This window comes from Pimephales promelas, chromosome 19, assembly GCF_988280905.1.
Source record: "Pimephales promelas chromosome 19, fPimPro1.hap1.1, whole genome shotgun sequence".
Classification (NCBI taxonomy): Eukaryota; Metazoa; Chordata; class Actinopteri; order Cypriniformes; family Leuciscidae; genus Pimephales; species Pimephales promelas.
Genome location: NC_142787.1, coordinates 1,335,201 through 1,361,577, shown reverse-complemented (window position 1 = coordinate 1,361,577; position 26,377 = coordinate 1,335,201). Strand labels below are relative to the sequence as shown.

The 26,377-nt window shown below is 38.4% G+C and overlaps 1 protein-coding gene across 3 annotated transcripts in view; it reads left to right on the top strand.

Annotated features, from left to right (window-relative positions):
• fstl4 (follistatin like 4) overlaps window positions 1–26,377 on the top strand; it is a 226,393-nt gene that overhangs the window by 150,514 nt on the left and 49,502 nt on the right. For all 3 annotated transcript variants that reach the window (XM_089124041.1, XM_089124040.1, XM_089124042.1), the window contains exons 5-6: window positions 2,251–2,432; window positions 4,943–5,063. In XM_089124041.1, coding sequence (XP_088980167.1) covers window positions 2,251–2,432; window positions 4,943–5,063 — 303 coding nt within the window. The remainder of the gene's footprint in view (window positions 1–2,250; window positions 2,433–4,942; window positions 5,064–26,377) is intronic.

Genomic DNA, 26,377 nt, shown 5'->3' with positions numbered 1-26,377 from the left:
TAAAGTCAGAATTAAGTATTGCATCTGTATTGCATTGAGGTGCTACTGAAAGTTTTAGCAGAGCTAAATTCAATTTTTTTTTTTAAATGAGTCAAATAAAATACTACATACACTCTAAAAATGCCTGTTTCAACACATGTTTGGGTCAAATATGGACAACCCCAACTGTCCGCTTGAAAATGTAAACCAATGCTTGGGTTTGTCCATATTTGACCCAGACAAATATTTTTATTGTAGTTGTTTTTATATATCCCATCCAGTTTTACAGACAAATAAATAGTACAATCACAGGACAGCACCAAACACAACCACACACACACACAAATAATTAAATAAACCACAAAAATAACAATTTATTCAGTCAGATTCAAGTTTGCAGTTACTGATTTTTAGCCAAACTTGACATTATGGACCAGGTGAAATTGTACAAAAGGACCAAATGAGAAATATACAATCATGGTTACACTTTATAATAACTGCACACCATTAATCATTAGTTAAGCATGAGTAAACAGTTAATTCATCACTTATAAAGCATCAAAAGACATTCATAAGCAGTTTACAAATACAGCTATAAATGCTTTTCTTCTTGATTTATAAGCATATCTATAATGTTAAATAATTGTATGTTCATCCTTTGTTAATGATCAATTAATAATTTCTAAATGAAGTATAGCATTATTAACAAACCAGTTGTTTAAGAGTTGTCAGTCATTCATAAGATCACTTAGAAAGTATAAGTAAACGTAGTAAACGCAGGTAGCTATAAAGCATTTAGTAGAGGTCAGTTAACTATTTTGTGATCTCATCTAAAGTAAGGACTATTTATGACTTATTAAGCATTTATAAAGGGGATTCATCAATCTTTTAAACAGTAAAATGTACCAAACACAACACAGTGATACAGAAGAACATAGAAATATTTAACAGCCTTTAAATCTCCTTTATAAATGCTTTACAAGGCATGAATAGTCCTCACTTTAGATGAGCTTACAAACATCGTTAACTGACCACTACTAAATGCTTTATAACTACCCGGATTAACCCTGAATTACAGCATAAATACATGTTAATAAAGCATTTATTGACACATTCAGTAACCAACACTATATGTCTGAATAATAAGCTGTATGAATGCGTTTATTAATCATTTACGTACACGTTCTAAGTAATCTTATGAACCACTGACAACTCTTAAATACTGTATCTGGTTTAAAAAATATCCAATTCATCATTTATAAATCATAAATTGATCATTAATAAAGGATGAAAATACAATTATTAAACAAATTATAGATATGCTTTTAAATCAAATCTATAGCTGTATTTATAAACTGCTTATTAATGTCTATTAATGCTTTATAAATGACGAACTAACTGTTTACTCATGCTTATTAGCATGTAGTTATTATACTGGGTTTCAAAAATTGTCCCCGGCTTTGACGAATAGTGAAGAAGCCCCCCAAGAAGTTTCAAATCCACCAATATTTACAGAAAAAAATAGGAAATAATAATTAAAAAAAAGTCTGTGTGGCATTAATAATAAAGAACATTTGTCATGATTGTCACAAATGTTTGCTAAATAATTAAGGAAAGGAGAAGACTGCATTGCTCTGATTAAAGTGTGAGCGTGGCCTTGGGTTCAGATGATCCAAAGACTCGTGTGTGTTTGAGACGGTGAAGATCGAATCCTCCCGCCGTGATCAGACGTTCCCGCAGTCACTGCCATCGTCGCGGCGGTGAGACTCCTCATAGAGGGATGTCTCCTAATGACTTATTCATATCATATTTCCTCTTCTCATCAGTCGAGCAAAGCCTTGTGCACGCCGCCTCCGTCCGCTGCCGGATACACCAAACCGTCTCCCTCCCACTCCGGGGTCTTAGAGAGCGGCTCAGCGGGTGGGCTGTGTTTGCATAATTTTATTGCCAGTAAGGCGTAAACAGTCACTAGCACACTTGATTAATCACGGTTCTCATTCTCCCCGCCGTCTTTCATCGACATAAGTGCTGCGGAGCCGCGTGGGAATTAATGTGACAGTTTAAAACACGCTTGTTAATCCCTCCTCGACGGCGATACAGCTGAAGTGTCGGAGGGAGAACGTTCACCTTTTGTTTTTCAGTGTAAATCGCAGGATTACAGTCAATTAATCGGGACCCCCACGTTGAACGTCCGTGCATAAATGCAAATCGGCTCCTCGTTCGCCTTCGCTCGCATCCGGATAATGACGTTCTTGTGGTGTGTGTTTGCAGGCGACACGTGCACCATGGCGGAGTACAACAAGCTGAAGAACATGCTGTTGGACATGCAGCCCCGGGCCGCCCCGAGCGGGGAACCGGACGCCATGGACCAGAGGAGGGCGCTGGTGGACACCATGTTCAAGTATATCGACCGAGACCAGGACGGCCGTCTGAGCAGTGAAGAGCTGGCAGAGGTGAGAGCACCTTCACTCTGAACGGGTGGAAGCCATGATGGACATCCAGCCGGATCGTATCTCAGAATAAACCCGACGGCCGGGGTGATCAGGATCAGCTCTTCATCAGCCCGAAGGGGGTTATTCTGAGACACACACACATGCACATTCATTTGAGTTTTACAATTTTACCGGCATATTATCTTAAATCATCCACTAAAGCCCTATTCGCACGGGATTAGTATTATCCGGTGACCTGTAGTAATTAGTAATAATTGCGGAGGTTGTCTGAGATCTTAATCCCGTGCGAATCGGCTATGTCTGTAATTTGTAAAGTAAAAATTCCCCTGCAAATTACCTACTATATTTCGCCGAACACCGAGGTCCTGTGATGATATTACTCCCGTGCGAATCGACATCTCTGTGATTTGGCCGGATCGTAAATCACTTTTTCAAGGTTTTTGTTTCATCGGCTTCTTTTTATCCATCTTACGCGAAGAATAGAGGCTGAGTTGGAGTGTTTTGATAGTATTTTGGGTGCGGGGTCATATTTTCTGGCACTATAAAGTCTTTAATTTTCTCAAAAAACGACAGTGCGCTTTATAATCCGGAGCGATTTATACACACGAACAAACACACTGCTTGCGTTCATAAAGCGCACCCCGTTCACATTAACCGGGTCGTTGCATTCATCTCATGCGCTTTATAATCCGCTATGCCCTATATATGAAAAATGTTCTAAAATAGGTCATTCATTGAAGGTGCGCCTTATAATCCGTTGCACCTTAAAGTGCGGAAAATACGGGTATAGGCTACAATTTGCAGAAAGAGAAAGCTGAAAACCATCAGAAGAGCAAAAACAAAAAGAACAAATAAATGGAGATGAATGACATGTTTAGCAGCATACGGTAAGGACAATTCTTCTGTTTATTAGGCTATATACAACATAATAATGACAAGACATTTCAAAGCTATAGCCTAATGACATCATATCCGTGGGATAAGTCAGTAAATTCGAGTAAAATCACAGGCTTCGCTTATCCCGTGCGAATGCGCCACATCAAATTCAGATGTGGGTGATTTCAAATTCACACGTGGTCCCCAGGTAATACTGTACTAATCCCGTGCGAATAGGGCTTTAGAAAACAAACGTTGAAGCAATATTACAGTGCATTGATACTGAAGTCCTCTGGTTTTTTTCTTCAGTACAGTAATTGAGTCACACACTGTAAAAAGAGGTTTCGTGTCATTCTTACATTGGAGAGCTATTCCAACGCATTCTCTTTGTAACACGCGCAATATACTGATGATTTTTCCAAAGCGTAGACATCCAACATACATGGCACCCTTTAGCGTCAACATAACACTTTGGTTATGGGTAGGTTTAGGTGTGGTGTAGTGTTAGGGTTAGACCACTAGGAGGCTCCTTCTGCCCCTTATACAGTATATCTGCGTCTCATATTGACGCTAAAGGGCGCCATGTGTGTTGGAAGTCTATGCATTGGCAAAAGCGTTGTATATGACGCCTTGGGATGAGAATGGTCTGGGTATTTCTACACAATTAAATGATTTTGTTGATATAATTAAATGTATTGAGGTGGATTCAGTGGATTTGCTTTGAATTAAACCAGTTAACTTAGAACTTACCCTTTTTTTGTTCAGCTTCTGCTAGCTTCCTCCTTGGTTCTTGGTTTTGCAGCTTCTTCCATTAATACTCAGGTGCTCTTCGGTCATTTCTGACCGAAAAATGTTCTGTTTTGAATTTCTAAAAATCACAGCTTCATCGGAATGTTATGAAACTTGGTGACTTTTATGGCATTATGTATGTGAACATACAAAAAAAAAAAAAAATTGAGGTCACGATCTGAGCATGCTAAGTGGTCTTAAAAAAATAGTCACACTTGTGGTCTTTGGTCAAAAATGACCACTATAGGAAATGAATGGGAAATTGACAAAAATGTAAAAATTCACAAATTTTTATTTATTTTTTTTTTATAAAAAAAATCGTTTTTGAGATTGTTTCAACTATATATTCAAATCCACCAAAAAAAAAAAAAAAATCTACGCTTTTTCTCTATACTGTAACCAGATGGTTCAAATCTTCTTCAAAAAATATTTTTTTTCTGAAGGCCTAGACTCTATATTAAACTAAAATACTGCATTAATAATTTTTTTGAAAAAATTAGTATATATATATATATATATATATATATCCATGGCAAAAATAGACAATAAATATTGCATAAATATTAATAAATTCAATCAAATTGTCTCAAAATACTAAATTAAAAAGAATAAATATTATAGAACAAAAATAAATTGCATTGGTTTTACTGGGATGGAGGAAATTTAATTTTTAGGTGTCCGGTCACTTTTGACCGGGAAGATAACAAGTGTGACTCCGAAACGAAGAGCACCTGAGGGTTAACACTCATAGCATGTGTTCAAACCAATCTGCATCAAGAACATCTAGGCTGAGCTATAAGACAAGAGCTGATCAATAACGCTGTTCAACTCCTGTTCTTTCACAGATCTCCATAAAGGAGCATCTGGAAAACATCTTGATGGAGTGCAGCATGCAGGACCTCCTGCGTTACGACGACTACAACAACGACGGTCACCTGACCCTTCAGGAGCTCTACACCGCTTTCCGTGAGTCCATCACCGGCCTTCTCTCCCCGTGTCCGCAGGGTTCTCCATTACACCGCTCTCTGAAACACATCTGCACCTGATCCTTTTGGCCAATGCATGCTAATCAAGGCCCGATGATGAGAGATGAGTGCTTTTGGCGGGAAAGAGAGATGAGATGGCAAGCCGAGATTATCTCGTATCATCCATCGTCCCACGCCGCATAAAGCAAATGCTCTCGTTTCATTCGTTTCAGGAATTGGCAATGCAATTCACAGTCTCAGCTTCCCCAATCAGCAACTGGAACTAAAATTATACATCCATTCCACGCGGATATAAATCACGGTGTTAGAGGTGATGTGTGACCCGTTAAGATCCGACTCCATTAACCAGCGCCAGTCATTTCCCTGTGTAATGATGAGTGTTAAGTGTCCATTGGCCAGTGTTGGTATAACACATGGCATCGCTCGAGTTTTTCTCAAGGTTAACCGTGTTGCTGCGCTGGGATGTCATCTGGAATATCTCGTGAGAAAGGATCATTGCTGAAATTGTTTCCGTGCAAACACACATCCCTGAGGAGATCCCACTTCATGCTCCTCTGGTTGCTTGTAAGAGAAACACACTTTTTTTTTTTTTGTCTGACAAAATTGCTTTACACGTGTTATTCAACTTTCCTATGCTGTGATATTTGAGAGGAAACATGCACATATTTGGTCGTTCTGTCGTTTAGACGTCATCGTTATGTTCATTATGGGAAGTTTTCATGTTGTCTCAGGTGGTAAGTGGACTCAAGCTGGTTACTACCCAGTCATTCACTGGTTATGGAGAGTCTGTAAAGGCATGTCATGCATAATAATTTTTAGAGACACAATAATGAGTTTTGAGATGTATTGAGCATTCAGCATTGTCACGTGTTCTTGAAGACAGTTGTCATTAAAAACACTGAATTCTGTTGCTCAATGCATCTATGCTTAAAAGCCAACGATTAAATAAATAAACCAAAATTGTACTACAAAAAAGGTAATAAACATCAAGCTAATAATCTAATGAACATTACATTTTTTTAACAAAGTAATTGTCCAAAAGATTACATTTACTATTTTTGTTTACACTTTTTGCTATCGAGTGACCTTATTTATACCTTTAGCAAATATGCGAGATTTCTGCTTGATTAGGTGCTATAGGGAAATATTACAAGTATTTGTGCTACAAACCAGTGTATTTATGATAATGAGATTTAAATATGATAACAAATACCAGTTTGCAATAAGCTGTTTTTGTGCAGGTAAAAGAACTACCAGAAACACCCGTGTCACAAATGTCCGTCCTGCTCTTACAGTACGTGAAAAATAAGTTGGATAAACCGCTTTTTCTCAAATCTGTCACTGAGCTTGTCAGAATGCATTCTGGGATTGCATTCATAAAATGGTGCCCGATTGGGCCAAAGAAGGTGTTTTAAAAACACAAGTAGGCTATGTGGCCAGATTCCTATCATTAGCCAACATTCACATCTAGAGAAGTCATCTGTCAAAAAGTCTGCAAAGCTTGAGTCTTTGTAGCTCTTGTTCAATACACCTCACGTTAGAGTTTGTGCATTAGGTTTAATAAAGTGCCAAATCGCTCATATAATATTAATCTGAAAAGACTGCAGCTTGAACTAATCTGACAGTGCTGGATTTCAGTGCTTATACCAGAAATAAAACATATAAGCCCAACGATAAGGCTCAGTTTCCAAGACAGAAATACCACAACAGTCGCAGAAACCAAGACTAATGATAAGTGGGATTTGAAGACACTACAACAGTAAATGTGTTTCCTCAGATGGTGTGTGTCAGATGAAAACCCCCCGAGTCACATCCACAGATCAGCAGAACAAACCTACAGGCGTCGGCAACGCAAACAGGACCCTGGAAGATCGTTTCCGCCGCAGAACGCTAAATTAAAAAGGCAATAGCGACTTTTTATCACAATTGCAAGTTTAAATCTTGCAATTCTGACCTTGTATCTATATAAAGTCACAATTGCGAGAGATAATTAAAAATTCGTACTTTATAACACACAAATGTTGTATAGAAAGTCAGAATTGCATGATATACAGTCACAATTGTGTGTTATAGAGTCAGAATTTTGAGATCGCAACTCGCAATTCTGAGACAAAAAGTTTGTTTTTTTTTCCCTAGAATGGGACTTTATTCTGAGAAAATATATCAGAATTGAGATTTAAGGTCAGAATTGTGAGATATAAAGTCAGAATTGAGATTTAAAGTCTCAATTGTGAGATATAAAGTATAAATAATGCAATACTTGTGCAATTCTGACTTCAGAACACACAATTGTGACTTTATATGCCAAAATTCTGACTTTATAACTCACAAATGTAGTATAGAAAGTCAGAATTGCATGATATAAAGTCAGAATTGTGAGATGTACAGTATACTCTCAGTTGCGAGAGATAATACAATAATTGCAAATTTCTGGCATTGTTTCTCAGAATTGCATGTTCATATCTCGCAATTCTGACTTTATAACTCGCAAATGTAGTATAGAAAGTCAGAATTGTGAGATATATACTCTCAATTGCGAGAGATAATTGCAAAATTCTGACATTGTTTCTCAGAATTGCATGTTCATATCTCGCAATTCTGACTTTATAAATCGCAAATGTAGTATAGAAACTCAGAATTGCATGACGTAAAGTCGCAATTGCGTGTTATAAAGTCAGAAGTTTTGGATATAAACTCGCAATTCTGAGAAAAAGTTGTTTTTTTTCCCTAGAATGGGATTTTATTCTGAGAAAATATGTCAGAATTGAGATTTAAAGTCAGAATTGTGAGATATAAAGTCACAAATGTGAGAGATAATGCAATAATTGCAAAATTCTGACTTTATAACACACATTTGCGACTTTATATCTTATAATTCTGACTTTATAACTCGCAAATGTAGTATAGAAAGTCAGAATTGTGAGATAAATACTCTCAGTTGTGAGAGATAATACAATAATTGCAAAATTCTGACATTGTTTCTCAGAATTGCTTGTTTATATCTGCAATTCTGACTTTATAAATCGCAAATGTAGTATAGAAACTCAGAATTGCATGATGTAAAGTCACAATTGCTTGTTTTAAAGTCAGAATTTTGAGATGTAAACTCGCAATTCTGAGACAAAAAATATTTTTTCCCTTAGAATGGGACTTTATTCTGAGAAAGTGTAAGTCAGAATTGCAAGTTTATTTTTTGGACTGGCTTGTTTCTTGCAATTCTGACTTACACTTTCTCAGAATAAAGTCCCATTCTAAGGGGAAAAAAATACTTTTTGTCTCAGAATTGCAAGAAATAAGCCAGTTAAAAAAAATAAACTCGCAATTCTGAGACAAAAAGTATTTTTTTTTTTTTCACAAAATCATCGACATGATCTGATAAAGGTTAAATGGTCCTGAAAAAAAAAAGTCATAATTGTATTGTTTGCTGTCAATAATTGGGAGACGAATTTCATCTAGGGGAAGCGTTTGGGAACTTTGTAATAAGTTTTAATAAGTTACTTTTCATATGATCAAAATGTGAATAAATGGGTTATAACTATAATTTAGGACCATAAAATGAATTCAAAATATTAAATAAAAAACATTATCCAACTTAAAAGTACAATATAGTACATTTGGTCATTTTTGCCCGCCACATGAAGAGCACCAGAGGGTTAAAGATGAAGATGCAATTTACAGTACCACACTTGATATGTATTACATTTAAATCTAATATTGAATAACACACTAAAGTTAAAATTACTTTAAGTGCTTTAGTATGTTAGTCAACATGTTAGTTTAGTATGTACTTTTAATTGTTGAAGTTAAGTGTGCATTCAACAGATTTAAGCTCAAGGATCTGTGTTCGTGAATAAAGTAATCATTGCACTCCAGTCTGAGTTTGAGACGCACGTTTGTCTTGTGGTTTGGTTTTCTCGTCTGCTTTAGGAGACGTGTGTATTCACTCTGGCAGGAACCCGGAGCTCTTGTTCTGTGAAGTTGCTGTTCACCTAAATCAGCTTTTGCGTATAATTGCACCTGAAGCGTTCCTGTGATCAGGCCAGTCACGCGAGTTGAATTAATTTCAGCACGTCTTGAGGCGGCGTTAAGTTTTAATCCCCTTTCGTCCTGATAACAGATGGACACAAGCCTCCGCTGTCATTGCTGATATAGTCATGTCCTGTCCTGAATCTATTGTGGCCCGATGTGAAGAGCCAGCTGTCAGCCAGAATAAAGTCAGCCATGCGCGCTGTAACGTCGTGAGTCATCCGGAAGAGTCTCTGGAAAGATCTGATGTGTGTGTGTGCCACGCGATCAGGGCAAGTGTGTGGGAATTCTCCCAAAGCTTAACGTGTTTCACAGGCTGGCAAAAGGTTTGATAAAAGCACATGTTTGCTGCATCTTTGTAAACTGTCAGTTTGAGTCATTCATGAATCATTCCTCGAATCAGGAGAGCTGTGCTGGGTCTCACACTTACAGTATATCTGGAGACATGCTTACAGTAGATTAAATGATATTGAATAGTTGACTCAAAGATGAAATGCTGCCGTTGCTTTATCACTCTCAAACCTGTGTGTGTGTGTGTGTGAACAGGTTTGTATATAGCTCTTCTCCGTCCTGTCACAGCTGTCGAGCTCCAAAATAGGCTATACCAACACAAAAAAACGGCTTGTGCTCTGCTTGCCAAGTCTTGAAAAGAGTCATTATTGGAAGATAATCTTTAGCGTTGTATCGATCAAGGTTTTTGCCCTAAATCCAAGTAATTGAACATTGACTCCTGATCCAAGTCTTGCAAAGAGACAGTTTAAAGGAGTTCACTTTTAAAAAAACTTTTGCTGATAATTTACTCACCCCCGTGTCATCCAAGATGTCCATGTCTTTCTTTCTTCAGTCGAAAAGAAATTAAGGTTTTTGATGAAAACATTCCAGGATTTTCTCCATATAATGGATTTCAATGGGAACCAAACGGTTCAAGTATCAAAAGACGGTTAAAAACTGTTTCAGATGCAGCTTCAAATGTCTTTAAACGACACCAGACGATGAATAAGGGTCTTATCATGCGAAACGATCGCTTATTTCAAAACTTATTCCAAAAATGTAACTTTTCTAAGGACAAATGCTAGCCTTGCTCTATTCTGTGAGGCGCGTTTGTAACGTCACGTATTACGTAATTACGTTCAAAAGGTCACGGGCGACGTAGCCGGAAGTACAGAGTCAGTGTTTACAAGTTGAACGCATAGGTTGAACGTGCAAACTAACTCAAACGGCGTTTACAAAAAAAGGAATTAAAAGGAAAAACAACGATGTCGGACGATTTTGATTCTGAACTTCCGGCTACGTCGCCCGTGACCTTTTGAACTTAATTACGTAATACGTGACGTTACAAACGCGCCTCACAGAATAGAGCAATTTTTGGAATAAGTTTTGAAATAACCGCTCGTTTCGCATGATAAGACCCTTATTCATCGTCTGGTGTCGTTTAAAGACATTTGAAGCTCCATCTGAAACTGTTGTTAACCGTCTTTTGATACTTGAACCATCCGGTTCCCATTGAAGTCCATTATATGGAGAAAAATCCTGGAATGTTTTCATCAAAAACCTAAATTTCTTTTCGACTGAGGAAAGAAAGACATGGACATCTTGGATGACATGGGGGTGAGTAAGTTATCAGCAAAAGTTTTTTCAAAAGTGAACTAATCCTTTAAAAATCGGCGCAACAGGGACATTGCAACCGTCTTTTCTTCCCTAAAGTATCTTGATTTTATCCATGGGGAATTCTTTGGATAGTTGGATGGATGTGGTTCGCTATTGGTGGATTGGAAAAGACCAAAAAAGATTACGAGGGAGTTCACGTTTTTTTTATTTATTAAATTTATTTAACTTCAGTTAACATTTACTTTACTTCACGCTACAAATTTTTTTTACTGGCTTTTAGTTTCAATTAACTTTAATAACCCTAACTCCTAGTTTCCTGTAGATTGACCAAAATGGAGGTCAAGTTTGTAATTTCTCAAGTTATACCGCGTTCTTGATGACTCCAGCGCTTAAGAAAGTCATTATTATTCGGCATGTGATCTTTGACAGCGCAGAAAAGAGCGTTTAGTGGAGGGTCGGCAGTTTCTCTCACGAGCGCAGCATTCTGATGACCGAGGAGCGGCTCCCGGCTGCTGGCGGCTCCGCATGTGGGCTTCTTTTATCCCAGCCTCCGACTTGGTCTGCAAGAAGGAAATAATTCATTACCGTAGCTGCATTGATTTATTCCTTCTGCAGGCCTGAGCTAGAGTCTGACTTCAAACAAATGCTTCAGGCGATGGACTGTTCAGCTCTTCCTAGCACCGCCACCTTCACACACACACACACACACACACACACACACTGGCAGCAGAAAGACTCTCTAATCTGCTGAAAGGCTTCAGTGTTCAGCCTCTTGTCACCGAGGCAGAAAATGGTCATGATGCAACGCTTCACGGTCTGGCAGATACTGTACTTTCCTTCAAACTCATCTTTGATCACCAAAATGACATATTTAATAATAATAATAATAATAATTCATTACATTTATATAGCGCTTTTTTTTTCTGGAAACTCAAAGCGCTTCACATAGAGGGGGGGATCTCCTCAACCACCACCAATGTGCAGCATCCACCTGGATGATGCGACGGCAGCCATATTGCGCCAGAACGCTCACCACACACCAGCTTACTGGTGGAGAGGAGACAGTGATGAAGCCAATTGGTGTATATGGGGATGATTAGGAGGCCATGATGGACAGAGGCTACTGGGAAAATTTGGCCAGGATGCCGGGGTTACACCCCTACTCTTTCGAAAGACATCCTGGGATTTTTTATGACCACAGAGAGTCAGGACCTCGGTTTAACGTCTCATCCGAAGGACGGTGCTCTTTTGACAGCATAGTGTCCCCATCACTTTACTGGGGTGTTAGGACCCACACAGACCACAGGGTGAGCACCCCCTGCTGGCCTCACTAACCCCTCTTCCAGCAGCAACCTGGTTTTCTCAGAAGGTCTCCCATCCAGGTACTAACCAGGCTCAGCCCTGCTTAGCTTTAGTGGGCAACCAGTCTTGGGCTACAGGGTGATATGGCTGCTGGCAAAGGTTTTCCTTGAAATTTAAAAAGGTTTTCCTTGAAATAAATTCTTCATGCCTTAAAATATCTTGAATGTAACTCGACACCCTTGCCTCATTTAGTATGTGCGGCTTGACGAAGTTGGTTTGTGACGTCAGAAACACCAGCGATTTCACACCGTGTGTTTGAGACTGTCTTTGGTTCAAAACACTCAGCAATGCTGTCGACTTATGAACTTACACATGGTGTGTGTTAAAGCGTATTAAAAACACCACATAGACGCATAAACAACATTAAAAGCTTAATTTTCACTTTAACTCTGAGCACTGTTCTGACTCTCTAACTGCATCTCTCTCCTTGTCACTGACTGAACTGACGAGGTGAAGTGGTAGTTGAAGTGTTGTTGTGTTGTTAGTCAGATGTAAATATCTACCACAGCAACACATTCTCAATCCCAACTCAACACATATTGACGCTTGGTTAAGACCTGTGGTCACTTTTCAGCGCTCAGGAGCCCTTTAGAGTCATTTTTCGACATGCAGTGTACGCCGTTACTTTCATTTGTTTGCTTTATTCATCCGATCAAGACGCATTTCATTTTTTGCATGCAATTGTAAAAATAGAAATGCAATATTATGACTTTATGAATATTTATACTTCCATAGATGTTTCGGAGTACCTGACATTGAATCAACGTGGAAATATGACATCGAAACAACGTTGATCTGACATTGTTTTGCTCATCGAATTAACGTTGAACCAACGTCAGACGCGTCATTCTTTCAAAACTAACGGAAAATCAACTTGAAATCAACGCGTTGTTTCAACGTTATGAAAGCAAACCAATTTTCGATTTCATTTAGCTTTGAAGAATGCCGCGTCTGACGTTGGTTCAACGTTAATTCGATGAGCAAAATCAACGTTGTTTCGATGTCATGAGAGACGTCGTTTCCACGTTGATTCAATGTCAGTTTGCTGTCTGGGTAACCAACCCCTACCCTAACCATATACCCACTTCTCAACAATATAAATCTCTGTAACTTTCGTCCTATCTCTAACTTACCTTTTATCTCGAAAATCATCGAGAGAGTTGTGCTGATTCAATTACAATCATACTTATCCGTAAATTCTCTCCATGAAATTTTTCAATCTGGTTTTGAAGCTTTATACAGTACCGAATCTGCTCTCTTAAGAGTTTCAAGTGATATTTTCACTGCAACTGATTCTGGGAAATCACTGGCTCTAGTTTTATTAGATTTAAGTGCTGCATTTGACTTAGTTGATCACAAGGTCCTGCTGCGACGTCTGGAGACATCTGTGGGTTTTCGAGGCATAGTCTTGCAGTGGTTCCGCTCCTATCTGACCAACAGGTGTTTTAGTGTCCGTATCGGGCATCAATCCTCCTCTAGTATACCTCTGAACTGCGGAGTCCCACAGGGATCAATCCTTGGGCCGGTATTGTTTATTCTATATTTGCTACCTTTGGCTACTATTTTTAACAAACACGGAGTATCTTTTCAGTTGTATGCTGACGATACTCAGATTTACTTCACTTACAAATTTTAAGTGGTTTCTGTTTGACCACTTAAAATTTGATAAACAGATCAGTGCCGTCGTAAAGTCATGCTTTTTTGTCTGTAGAATAACAAACCTTACATTTGCATCTACATTTCTGTAGAATAATTTTGAAACAAGGAGAATAGGATGTGTAACAAAGGCTTTCACCTTTTTTTCCTCCTCCCTGGTGATGGGAATGTACAGTTTGCTAATAGCATGTGGCTCTAGCCTTTGTGTGTGGGAATCGGATGATATATTTTTATTTTAGTTGCTTATGAACTACTTTTGTTTAAGGAACACGACAGCCGAACGTTTCTACTATACTTTCTTCTGCTGCAACTCACGTTGGTGAGCTATTCAACACAAGATCAGTAAATACTAGGGTAAATTTCAACTTAATAAAATCTCATTGGGTGCATCAAAATTAAACAGAACATTTCCTTCCATCCCTAAAACAAATGATTATGAACTGTGATTTGATTTGCTTAGCCACTTAAAATTATTAGTCAAAAAGGGCCAGTCCATCTCAGAAAGTATTTCTTTTCTTAATGATCCGATTGCAATCCTTCACTGCTTGCCTTGCGCCAAAAGGAGCAACGGTCCTAGTACTGAGCCTTGTGGTACTCCATACTGAACTTGTGATCGATATGACATTTCATCCTCAATATTCCTCATGTTTTGACCAAACACATAAGATTTTAATATTTAAGTGGCGCAGTTTGTTTTTATTTTGGCATTCTGTTATGTTTTTTTTTCTTTAGATCCTTTTTTTCCACTCTTAGTTTAGGTTTTCATAGTTATTACTCCCTCATTAGTGTCCATACTGTAGTTACCCGTAACTTTGGCCTGAGTGTCGTTGTGTTTCCTCGCTTGCTGTGTGTTAATATAGCGCTTAGTTCGCAGTCATGTTCTGTCAGTTTTGTGTTTTTTTGCGTTTTTCCCTACATTTTCTCCTGAGATCTCCTGAGTGTTGTGGATTTATGATAAAGACAGCTTTTTGATAGTGATGGGAGAAACAAAGCTTTTCAAAACTTTAAATCAATTCACAAAATGATTCACTGTTTCGAAATACTGGAAACGCACAAAAAGCCCAAACATCCATAAAAATGCCTTTTACAAGTTACAAATATTTTCATGTACGTGTAATATTAAAATGCAATTAACAAATCATTTAATACTATTAAATATGACAGAATGTGTGTTATTTTATTAAATTGTCGGGCATACTATAAGCTAATGTGTGTTTCTATGAGCTGAAACTGTTCCTTTTAATTATGTCATTAAAATGTCTACAAATTTATGATGCTTTATTAAGCAATGTTTTATGGGTTCACAGAGATGATCGCGAGCCATTGGCATTTCTAAACATTTTTAAACAGTTATGATATAACCAAGCCTCGTTTACTGGAATCACATGACTTTGGTAGTTTGATATACACTGAATAATTAGTTTAAAAAACAAATTATTCAAAAATGTTTCAAAGTAAATGATGGCAGGACAAGTCTTATTGCTTTAAATAGTGAGTGTGCTTTTGTACTGTGAGTGTGATGTTAAAACGCAGACATCTGAGCACCACAGACAACAATCAGCACCTCTCGAACCACACAATCATGGCATGTCAGTCTAAAAGCATCATGCATTCATAGCTGTTGCTGTGGCAACTGGGTGATGCTGCTGATACCACACATCCACAGGTCGAAGATGATCCCTTTAGTTAGACGAGTCCCCGGATGGGAAAATGCCTTAAGTGAATCAGCAATCAGTCCAGCTTGATTGCACGTGGAGAGAAATTCGAGAAGCACTTTGCCCGACTGATTATTCCATAATTCAGCCGTTTTGAGCAATGATTATTGGCTGATTGATTGTGCAGTGTTCAGACTTACAGTGTTGCTTTAATTGGGCCTCTGACAGTACAGTGAAAGTCGCTTTCATATTTCATTTTGTTGGCTTACATAGTTTATAACATGAAGGGAAAAAACAGCTCTGTTTTATTCAAAGGCTCAATCTGAGCAAAAATATGCAATTTAGTGCAGATGCTGATATGAATATGGACAAAAGTTGAGATCAAATGCTGATGCATGTGATGTAAATCTATGAGATATTTAGCAGATACTGCCATAAAATACATATAAATATCGATATCTGCCAAAAATGTCTTAGTAAGATGATATTTAAATGCTTAGTTTTATGATCAAAGCTCTGTAATTTTAATGCAATGATTGAGAGGACAAAGCATGATAATCATGATTGTTCAAAAAAATAAATAATGTCTGGATAATCAAGTAAACCTGAGTTAGTTCAGTCCAATACGGGTTCATGCTGAAATATGACTAACAACATCAAAGTTATTCTCATGTTTACTTGATAAAATCAGTGCAGATTTGACATTAGAAACACACTGAAGCAGGACGTTTGTCCAAATACACTAAAAGAGTATTGTCTGTGATGCGTGTCAAGTTTGTGTGAAAGATCGTCATATATGTCTTGAGGTTAGCAGCTATCACACAATGCATCCTTGCTGACATGTAATTAAGTGAAAACCCCGGGCCGCTCATTATCCCATTATAGCTGTGAATCTAATGCAAACTGCCAACAGGTTTATAATAGCTTGTCAGCACTTCTGATTGAGTTTGACACGAGTGTGGTGAGACGTCAACATCACTTTGACTGCCGTCACATCACCCTCCTCCACACCACTGCTCATAAATCTCCACATTGTTTTGACTGTGTGACGCAAATCATATTTCCACAATATCGAATCAGTTAGCTCCACATTTCAGTATCATCTAATTCCTCTTCATAATTGCGCTGCAGTGTTTTCTCCTACTGTCTTTGAATGTTTGCTTTTAGGAATAGAGCAAGCTGTCTAATTTGACTGGCTTCTAGCAAAATATAAGATATTTTCAAATTTGATAGCACTTTTATTTTAAACCAAAATTCTATGATTATTGCATTGAGCGGTGTGGTCATGTTATCTGTTATTATAGTCATTAAACAGCTGAGGTCAGACATTTTACTATATGAGAAATGCTGTAACTCTCTGTATAAACTGTATTTTACCATACTGTACTGTTCAAAGAACATGCAATTTTAAGACGTAGAGTGGACTCCAGACCCACTTTTTTATTTTTATTATCACATGTCTTTAAGTATCATCTATTAACATTTTAAATAGTAATTTCATGCAATGCATTTACAATGCAAAGAGTTTAAAACTCTCATCCATCAAGGAGACATTAAATTGATCAAAAGTGACAGTAAAGACATTTAAACCCACACAGCAACATTAGTGTCGGCCCAGATCCGACCCACATCTGGAACGCATTGAATCCTTCAAAATATTATATTTTAAATAAATGCTGTTCTTTTGAACATCAAAGAATCCTGAAAAACAAAATATATCACAGTTTAAAATTCAGCTTTGATCACAAGAATAAATGGCATTCTGTATTATAATGGTATTTTCACTCGGCACCATTGTTGATGGTGTTTTCTTTCCCCCCAAGTACGTGTATTGGTGTATTGCTCTGTTTTGTGAACTTTTTGGGTGTGTTTACTAGGGTTGGGTATCGTTTGAATTTGAACGATTCTGATTCCGATTCCGATTCCTTGTTTCGATTCCGGTTCCTAACGATTCTCGATTCCGATTCTTTTAAGAGGCAGGGTCAAAAAAGTTTAGCTAACCTTGCTAACCAACGGCCTTTCTGAAGGAAATACTCCTTCTGTAAAAATACTCCTTTTGTCACAAATTTTGCATTTTGTCGAGATTTCGTTATTTTTAGAAAAGTGAAGCCACACTTTGGATCGCCGACGTAAGCTACTAATGTTCGACTCGCGCGGTTATGCCAACACTTCCGGTAGACGCTTCTTCGTTGGTGTTGTTCAGCGGTTTCTTCTTCCAATCGGTGGACTGTGAATCGAATGTGAAACTATAGGAATCGAAATTTTAACTTTTGAACGATTCCGGGAAAAACGAAAAGTTAGTCTCGGTTCCAATCGATACTCGATTCTCGATACCCAACCCTAGTGTTTACATGACAACAATGTACTACAAACAGAAAACGTATTCCTTTGTGTTTTTCTTGTACAGACGACAACATTGTAAAACGATCCCCGTTCGCACGAATCCACGAAAACGACAATAAGCGCTGTATTCTGCTGCCAGGCCAGTAGATGGCGATATCATTTTGTAAAGAAACGCTATAGACAGAACACATAACACACATACAGATGGCGGCATTCACATGTTTGTAGTTTACCCAGAGACAATAACAATATCGCTTTCAAAAACCCTTTTCGGGACCCCGAAACACAGTAACTCCGCAACAAACTGAGGAAAACATGAATTTCTCGTTTCCGATTTACAGTAGCACTGGAACTACTGTAAACCTGATTATCTATATGACCAGCCTCATGTTACATTATAATATTTCTAGGTCTAGGAATTTAATTTTTCAAAATCCTAAACTTTTTAGCGTTCTCTCGTCATCAGAAAAATGGAAAAAAAAAATCAAATTTAGCTTTTTATGGTCATTAATGGATGGAGCACACTGTACGTATTGAAACGAGAGTTTGATGTGGTTTTCCCTGTTAATTTTACACATGACAGGCGTCACTGCTAATTGTTTACGCTTCATGCAGCGGATCTGGAATTGTATCGATTAACGCAGTGTTTGGTCTAGAAGCAACAAAAAGCAATCTCCTGCATTTGAGTGTATCCAGCTCTGTCATTACGTCTGAGACCCGCTCTAAGCCGGGCGGAGGAAGGGATTTCTGCTGTCATATTGCAACAAAATGGTTTTTAGACCTTATATTTGATCAGAGAAGAGGAAACTCCTAGAGCAAGGTTAGATTGACCTTTTCTCTTGATATTGCGCTTTTCAAAAACTGATTAACTGTGGAAAACACATAGCTGGTTTTCTGTTAGTGCCTGTGCAGGAGAATGCGGTGGGCTGCTGTTAAACCATGATCTCTAATCTATCGTGTCTGTTTCCCCAGTGCAATCTGCTGCGTTCAGACCCTTAATGTGCTTGGTCTAAATACCGTTGTTCAGGACGCACAGAAGCGATCCCTGAGCAATCGCATTAGTGTGTTCATAAACATCTGTACGAGTCACCTGACTGCTGTCGGGTATCATGAGTGATGACATCTGCCACGCGAGCCTGACACAACATGATACCTGAGACGACCCTGCTGATCCCTGACACGCTGCTGCTAATGTGTGTGATGTTCTGTGTTAAAGGCTCATGGGGAAGTCATTTAATAATTCTAAAAAAAACTCGTGAGGAAAAAAAAATAAAAATACTGCTTAAAGGGGACACAACCACCCTATAATGCTTAAAATCCACCAACTCCTCTTTTTTAATCCCCATAAATCATAAGCAGTGTCTCAAAAGAAGCTGTTTGCTGATTATTGCGTTTGTGAAGTCACATATGATTAGGCCCCGCCCACTACTGGTGACTGAATCCACCCTTTTTGCACAGACCCCACCCACCACTGCTGACGGACTCCACCCTGTTAGCATTGGTTTAGATACATTTGTTTCCTCAACTATATATTGGTTTAGATACATTGGTTTCCTCAACTATATATTGGTTTAGATACATTGGTTTCCTCAACTATATACTGGTTTAGATACATTGGTTTCCTCAACTATTTACTGGTTTAGATACATAGTTTTCCTCAACTATATATTGGTTTAGATACATAGTTTTCCTCAACTATATATTGGTTTAGATACATTGGTTTCCTCAACTATATACTGGTTTAGATACATTGGTTTCCTCAACTATATATTGGTTTAGATACATTGGTTTCCTCAACTATATATTGGTTTAGATACATTGGTTTCCTCAACTATATACTGGTTTAGATACATTGGTTTCCTCAACTATATATTGGTTTAGATACATTGGTTTCCTCAACTATATACTGGTTTAGATACATTGGTTTCCTCAACTATATATTGGTTTAGATACATTGGTTTCCTCAACTATATACTGGTTTAGATACATTGGTTTCCTCAACTATATATTGGTTTAGATACATTGGTTTCCTCAACTATATACTGGTTTAGATACATTGGTTTCCTCAACTATATATTGGTTTAGATACATTGGTTTCCTCAACTATATACTGGTTTAGATACATTGGTTTCCTCAACTATTTACTGGTTTAGATACATAGTTTTCCTCAACTATATATTGGTTTAGATACATAGTTTTCCTCAACTATATACTGGTTTAGATACATTGGTTTCCTCAACTATTTACTGGTTTAGAGACATTGGTTTCCTCAACTATATACTGGTTTAGATACATTTGTTTCCTCAACTGTTTATTGGTTTAGATACATAGTTTTCCTCAACTATATATTGGTTTAGATACATTGGTTTCCTCAACTATATACTGGTTTAGATACATTGGTTTCCTCAACTATTTACTGGTTTAGATACATAGTTTTCCTCAACTATATATTGGTTTAGATACATAGTTTTCCTCAACTATATACTGGTTTAGATACATTGGTTTCCTCAACTATTTACTGGTTTAGAGACATTGGTTTCCTCAACTATGTATTGGTTTCTGCTGACTGACTCCGCCCTTTTTGCATAGACCCCGCCCACCACTGCTGACGGACTCCACCCTATTAGCATATAATCAGCCTATTTCTGTTGGTGGATTTTACAGACTCCGCCCTTTTTTCATAGACCCGTCCCGTCACTGCTTACACACTCCGCCTTTAGCATAGGCCCCGCCCACCACTGTAGAAGACTCCGCCCTATTAGCATATACTCCGCCTACTTCTGCTAACAGACTCCACCCTTTTTGCATAGACCCGCCCCACCACTGCTGACAGACTCCACCCTATTTGCATAGACCCCATCCCCCCCCCCCCCCCCCACCATTGCTGATGTGGCGCAATTGTTTTCTGGAACTGCAAAATATAGGGAAAAGCCCACTTTGCACATGTGCAAAATTCGAATGATACATGCGTCAGTGTATAAAGTCATTTGCGCCGTCTGCAAGATAGAGCCCAGAATGTATTGTTAAAGTAGAGGAGTAAAAATGGCAATTTAAGCCGGATGCATTGAAAACAAGTATTACAATAAACTGTGAATACAGCACACAATGAGATAAGTGTCCAATTCATTACAAAGTATATGTTTTTGTTGTGTTTGAGCATTGAACACACTCATATTTTTTATTTGGTTGGTAATGAAAGTCTTTATTGCAGCGAGAGCAGTTTATTAGAGCAGGAAATGAAAGAATCAGTTCATGGTCATTCAACGCTGGCTCGTTTAAGCATTTTGTGCCGGTAAACATCATTTCTGCTTACTGTCAGACCAAGAGTGTTTATAATAAAATAATCAATGGTAATTTACCCGGAGTCTGTTTTCATTCGTTTGGAAAGATAATGGAATATGGAGACTGTAATCGGCCCACTCTGCTATTGGAAACGGTGGATGTGTGAGCTGTTGCAGGGCATCAAGTCAAGTGTATTTCTATAACTCTCACAATACACATTGATTTAAAGAAGCTTTACAGAAAGTTAAACTGTTATGTCTATAATGCCTTGATGCAAAATGCTGTGCAAAATACAAATAGACTGTGTACCTCACTTTGGCCAACAGCTGTAGTTCTGAAATGTGATCATAGACATATACACTAGACCTCACCTTGGATACGGCAGTTCATTGGAACGAATGCGTCAATAGAGCCGCCATCTTGAACAGGGGAGCCCCTCCACTTTAATGCATCAGCGTCAATGTAGTAGACACAGGTCTAACGGAAATAAATCACCATAAATCATCATGAATGCGATTTTTCTTGTTTGTTTTTTTTGGTTTGTTCCAACGGTCAGACATGTATTTATCATTGATTCCAGAAATAATTTTTTTTATTTAAAAAAAAAAAAAAACATTCATTCAAATTTCATCCGTGAACATCATACGCTGCACAAAAGTCCGCCACCATCAATGAATTCGAAGTAAAGGCAGAGATAGCAGCGTTACCTAGCTACTTCCTATAACAAGACCCCTGTTTCAAGATGGCGGCGGTTTTGACGCATGCTTAGAACCCCAAGGTGAGGTCTAGTGTATATGTCTATGAAATGTGATCTATAAATAAATATGACTGACTGACTTGATGCCTTACCATAGAGCCAGTTTTAGTGGGCGATAAGATTTCATATAATGATGATATGCGGATGTATTTCTAGTTATGTTATATTTTACAATTAACGGATTGAAAAATATCAGTCGGTTTTGTTACAGTAAGAGATTTAAATGTGAAATCGGAGGTGAAAAGTCTGAAATGATTGGATAATTCAAGAGATTTAGATAATATTTGGGTTTGTTGTTGTAAGCAAAGTAAACAATTCTCATAAGACATCAATGAAGATACGATCAGTTGTCTTCAGTGAATAATAAGAGTCTGATGTGAGTTAAACATTTACACTTTTATTGAGAGTAGCATCTCTGAGTTCAGGCAGTAATGTGTAGCCGTTCTTCACTGTGGTTGAAAATGACTTATATCGTGGGAAATGTTTTGGTAAAGTTCAACTTCCGGGAAATAAGTGTCCCAACAGTGATCAGAGGAAAGGTGTTGGTATTGATAAATACTGTTCACCTGAAGAGTCTAGTCATTTTTCAGAAGCTTTTATCCAAATATTGCCACAATTTCTTGGTCAAGACGTTTTATTGGTTGTGGCATCTGTGCGTGAACATCTGCCCATCTGATAGACCTATAGAACAGAGCAGATGTTAATGCCACATTAGCCTGATGAATATATAGTTTGTTGAGTCCTGAACGCAACAATACTAATTTTAAAAAGAGTGTGTTTTGCAAGAGCATCGTTCGCCAACTTTGGTCGCTAGTTCCATCGTTATCATCAGTTCAACGAGTCTTTCCCGAAACCATCGTTCTAACGAACATTCGCAAACAGCATCTCAGAGGTGTGTGTGAGCGACGGAGTGTGTTAATCTCGCATTAATCTCAACCAGATTCATTAACAGTAGTTATCACTCCAACACCTGCATGACGTCATTAACCAACGGCGACAATTGGCGACAAAATGGTTTGGGGAATCAGTCGTGACGAGCTAGTGGATCCTTCAACGATGGCGTACCGTGATAGTGAAGCACGACCCCTGATTGGTTGATTGGAATAAATTGGAACAAAGTCCATGGACTGTATGTAGTGTATATGCACACTATAGTTTGACTAATGTATATTCGTTTTCCACTTTTCCGGGCCTGGACAACAACAGTTTAAAAATCTCCATGTTTTCAGTGAGCGTGGGATCGCTGTTATGAGTGCCATCGTTCTTCAGTCAGTTTTCTGTGTCTCGGAGGCATGTTGTAGGAGGACGAGGAGCAACAGTTTTCTTATCAGTCTTCACCTGCTGCACTCGTCTATGAGAAGAGAGGGATTAGGGAAGGGAAAAAAGGATAAAAAGCATTTCAGGGCATCCAGCTTAAGACATTTATATTCATGTTTTTTCTTTTTTTTTAAATGCAGTCTCCAAGAACACACTCGCTAGTGTTGCTAGTGTCATGTCATTTTTATTTCATAGAATGAAAATGAATTCGCTTGATAATTGAGTTGGCCCTTCTGGGCGAGATGGTGGGAGAAGTGTCAGCATTCCTTGCGTGTGCTCGTCTTTACACCCGTGAGTGTTTAATCACCAATGTGATATTCTCCTCCAGAATCTCAGAGCTTCGTCCTCGTGAGGATCTCCTTCTGCTGGTCAGCACATCCACAGAGAGAAGATGCTGCATTAATACGGATACGGTTTCTCAGACATTGGAAAACATTAAATTCACCTTATAGCGCATGTGTAACCCCTCATGAAGCTCACTGAGATGATACAGGCCATGATCAAGACATCACGCAATTCTTCTGGCAGGATCATTTTATTGAGCTGAATATCTCAGCATTCGCTGATCGTCCGGGTCGCTCTCACTCAAGTTGAGGGGATGTTTGAGCTGTTTTTTTTAAGTCATCCCAGACAGCTGAAAATATAACTGTGAACTTATCCTGCTTTAAAGGACGAGGCTTATACGCTGTATACACTCACCTAAAGGATTATTAGGAACACACACTAATACTGTGTTTGACACTCTTTCGCATTAATTCTCCGTGGCATTGATTCAACAAGGTGCTGAAAGCATTCTTTAGAAATGTTGGCTCATATTGATAGGATCGCATCTTGCAGTTGATGGAGATTTGTGGGATGAAGCTCCCGTTCCACCACATCCCAAAGATGCTCTATTGGGTTGAGATCTGGTGACTGTGGCGGCCATTTTGGTACAGTCAACTCATTGACATGTTCAAGAAACCAATCTGAAATGATTCCAGCTTTGAGACATGGTGCATTATCCTGCTGGAAGTAGCCATCAGAGGATGGGGACATGGTGGCCATAAAGGGATGGACATGGTCAGAAACAATGCTCAGGTAGGCCGTGGCGTTTAAACGATGCCCAATTGGCACTAAGGGGCCTAAAGTGTGCCATTAAAACATCCCCCACACCATGACACCACCACCACCAGCCTGCACAGTGGGAACAAGGCATGATGGGTCCATGTTCTCATTCTGTTTACGCCAAATTCTGACAGAAATCGAGACTCATCAGACCAGGCAACATTTTCCAGTCTTCAACTGTCCAGTTTTGGTGAGCTCTTGCAAATTGTGGCCTCTTTCTCCTATTTGTAGTGGAGATGAGTGGGACCCGGTGGGGTCTTCTGCTGTTGTAGCCCATCCGCCTCAAGGTTGTGTGTGTTGTGTCTTTGCTGCATACCTCGGTTGTAACGAGTGGTTATTTCAGTCAAAGTTGCTCTTCTATCAGCTTGAATCAGTCGGCCCATTCTCCTCTGACCTCTCGCATCAACAAGGCATTTTCGCCCGTAGGACTGCCGCACACTGGATGTTTTTCCCTTTTCACTCCATTCTTTGTAAACCCTAGAAATGGTTGTGTGTGAAAATCCCAGTAACTGAGCAGATTGTGAAATACTCAGACACCAACAACCATGCCACGCTCGAAATCGCTTAAATCTCCTTTCTTTCCCATTCTGACATTCAGTTTGGAGTTCAGGAGATTGTCTTGACCAGGACCACACCCCTAAATGCATTGAAGCAACTGCCATGTGATTGGTTGATTAGATAATTGCATTAATGAGCAATTGAACAGGTGTTCCTAATAATCCTATAGGTGAGTGTAGTTATATATTGTTTTAATCAAATAAGGTTGGATTATTTCTATGTTGAGCTGCCTGTTCATGAAGCTAAAGTGCACTTAATAAAATAATACACCATTGATGCAAACCAACAGGAACCCTTGCTTTTTCTGCTCTATTAAGTTTATGTTTTATGTGGGCAAGGCCCCATATTAGTTATTGAAACGGGCCCCCAGATGCTTAATGCCGCCACTGTGTGGATATAAACATGCAATTGCGAGATATAAAGTCAGTTTATGTCTTAAAGAAAAACATATATACTCGCAAATTGCATTGCCATTGTGTGTTATAAAGTCAATTGTGAGTTATAAATTGTGAGCTGACTTTTTTCTCATTACAGTTCTAAGAAAGAACAGAAAAAATGTTCTAAGAACGAAAAAATGTTAGAATTATGAGCTGATTTTGTTTTACATTTGCTAGTTTATTTCACAGAACTGTGACTTTATATCACAATTATAAGAAATAAAGTTACAATTCTGTGAATAAAGTTAGAATTGGTCTCCTTTTTTCAGTATAAAATTGTGAGATACAAACTAGCAATTTCAGATTTCTGAGAGATAAACTACCAATTTCCTTTTTTTTTTTTACACTCCCAGAGACTTCTGAGGCATCTGCAGGACTGCAGTTAGCTGTTCAGATTTGATTAATAACAGAGACACGATTAGCATGGGATGAATGATACTGGTGATTATAAATGAACAGTTTAGCCTCAGCATGCAAAGATTTTTGACTGGCCAGTGATGAAGTGACCAACCACAACCAAGTAAATCAAGTCATGTTATCAAGTTTAAAATATGTGTGTGTCTGTGTGTGTGTGTATGCGAGTGTATGAGTGTGTGTTTGTACACCACAAATCTCAGCATGTTTCATATGTTCATATTTCCTCAGAGGCATGAACGTATGTTTAAATCTACACAACTATATAAAGAAATAAGAGCAGTTCAGTGTGACAGAAGTTGTTCTGCGCAGGCGGGTGTGTGTGTGTGTGTGTGTGTTAGCAGTGCTGCACTTATGCTGTTTGCACTCTTTAGTAGTGTTTGCAGCCAGCAGGTGTTGTGCTTTATGGGGGAGTTGGTGTGATATTTTTTTAATCTTATTTCAGGCACAGAAACTGAAAGCCTTTAATAAATCCGTGTGAGTGCGAGAGATCTGACAGCTCTCGTGTGTCTCATGAGACCTCATATAAACACTCTATAAATGTGAGACTAGTAATATCTTAACTATTGGAAGCCGTTCAGGAAATAATACATGTGTGTTGTGTGAATATGGATTGGTCTAGTGGTTGAATGTATGGTTTGATGACAAACGCATTGGTTTATAATTCAATAGTATAATAATCAGACATATACAGTATATTGGTTTAGATACATCGGTCCGATCAAGTGTACATGGGTTTGCTCCTTTATACACTGGTTTGTTCAAGTAAACATTG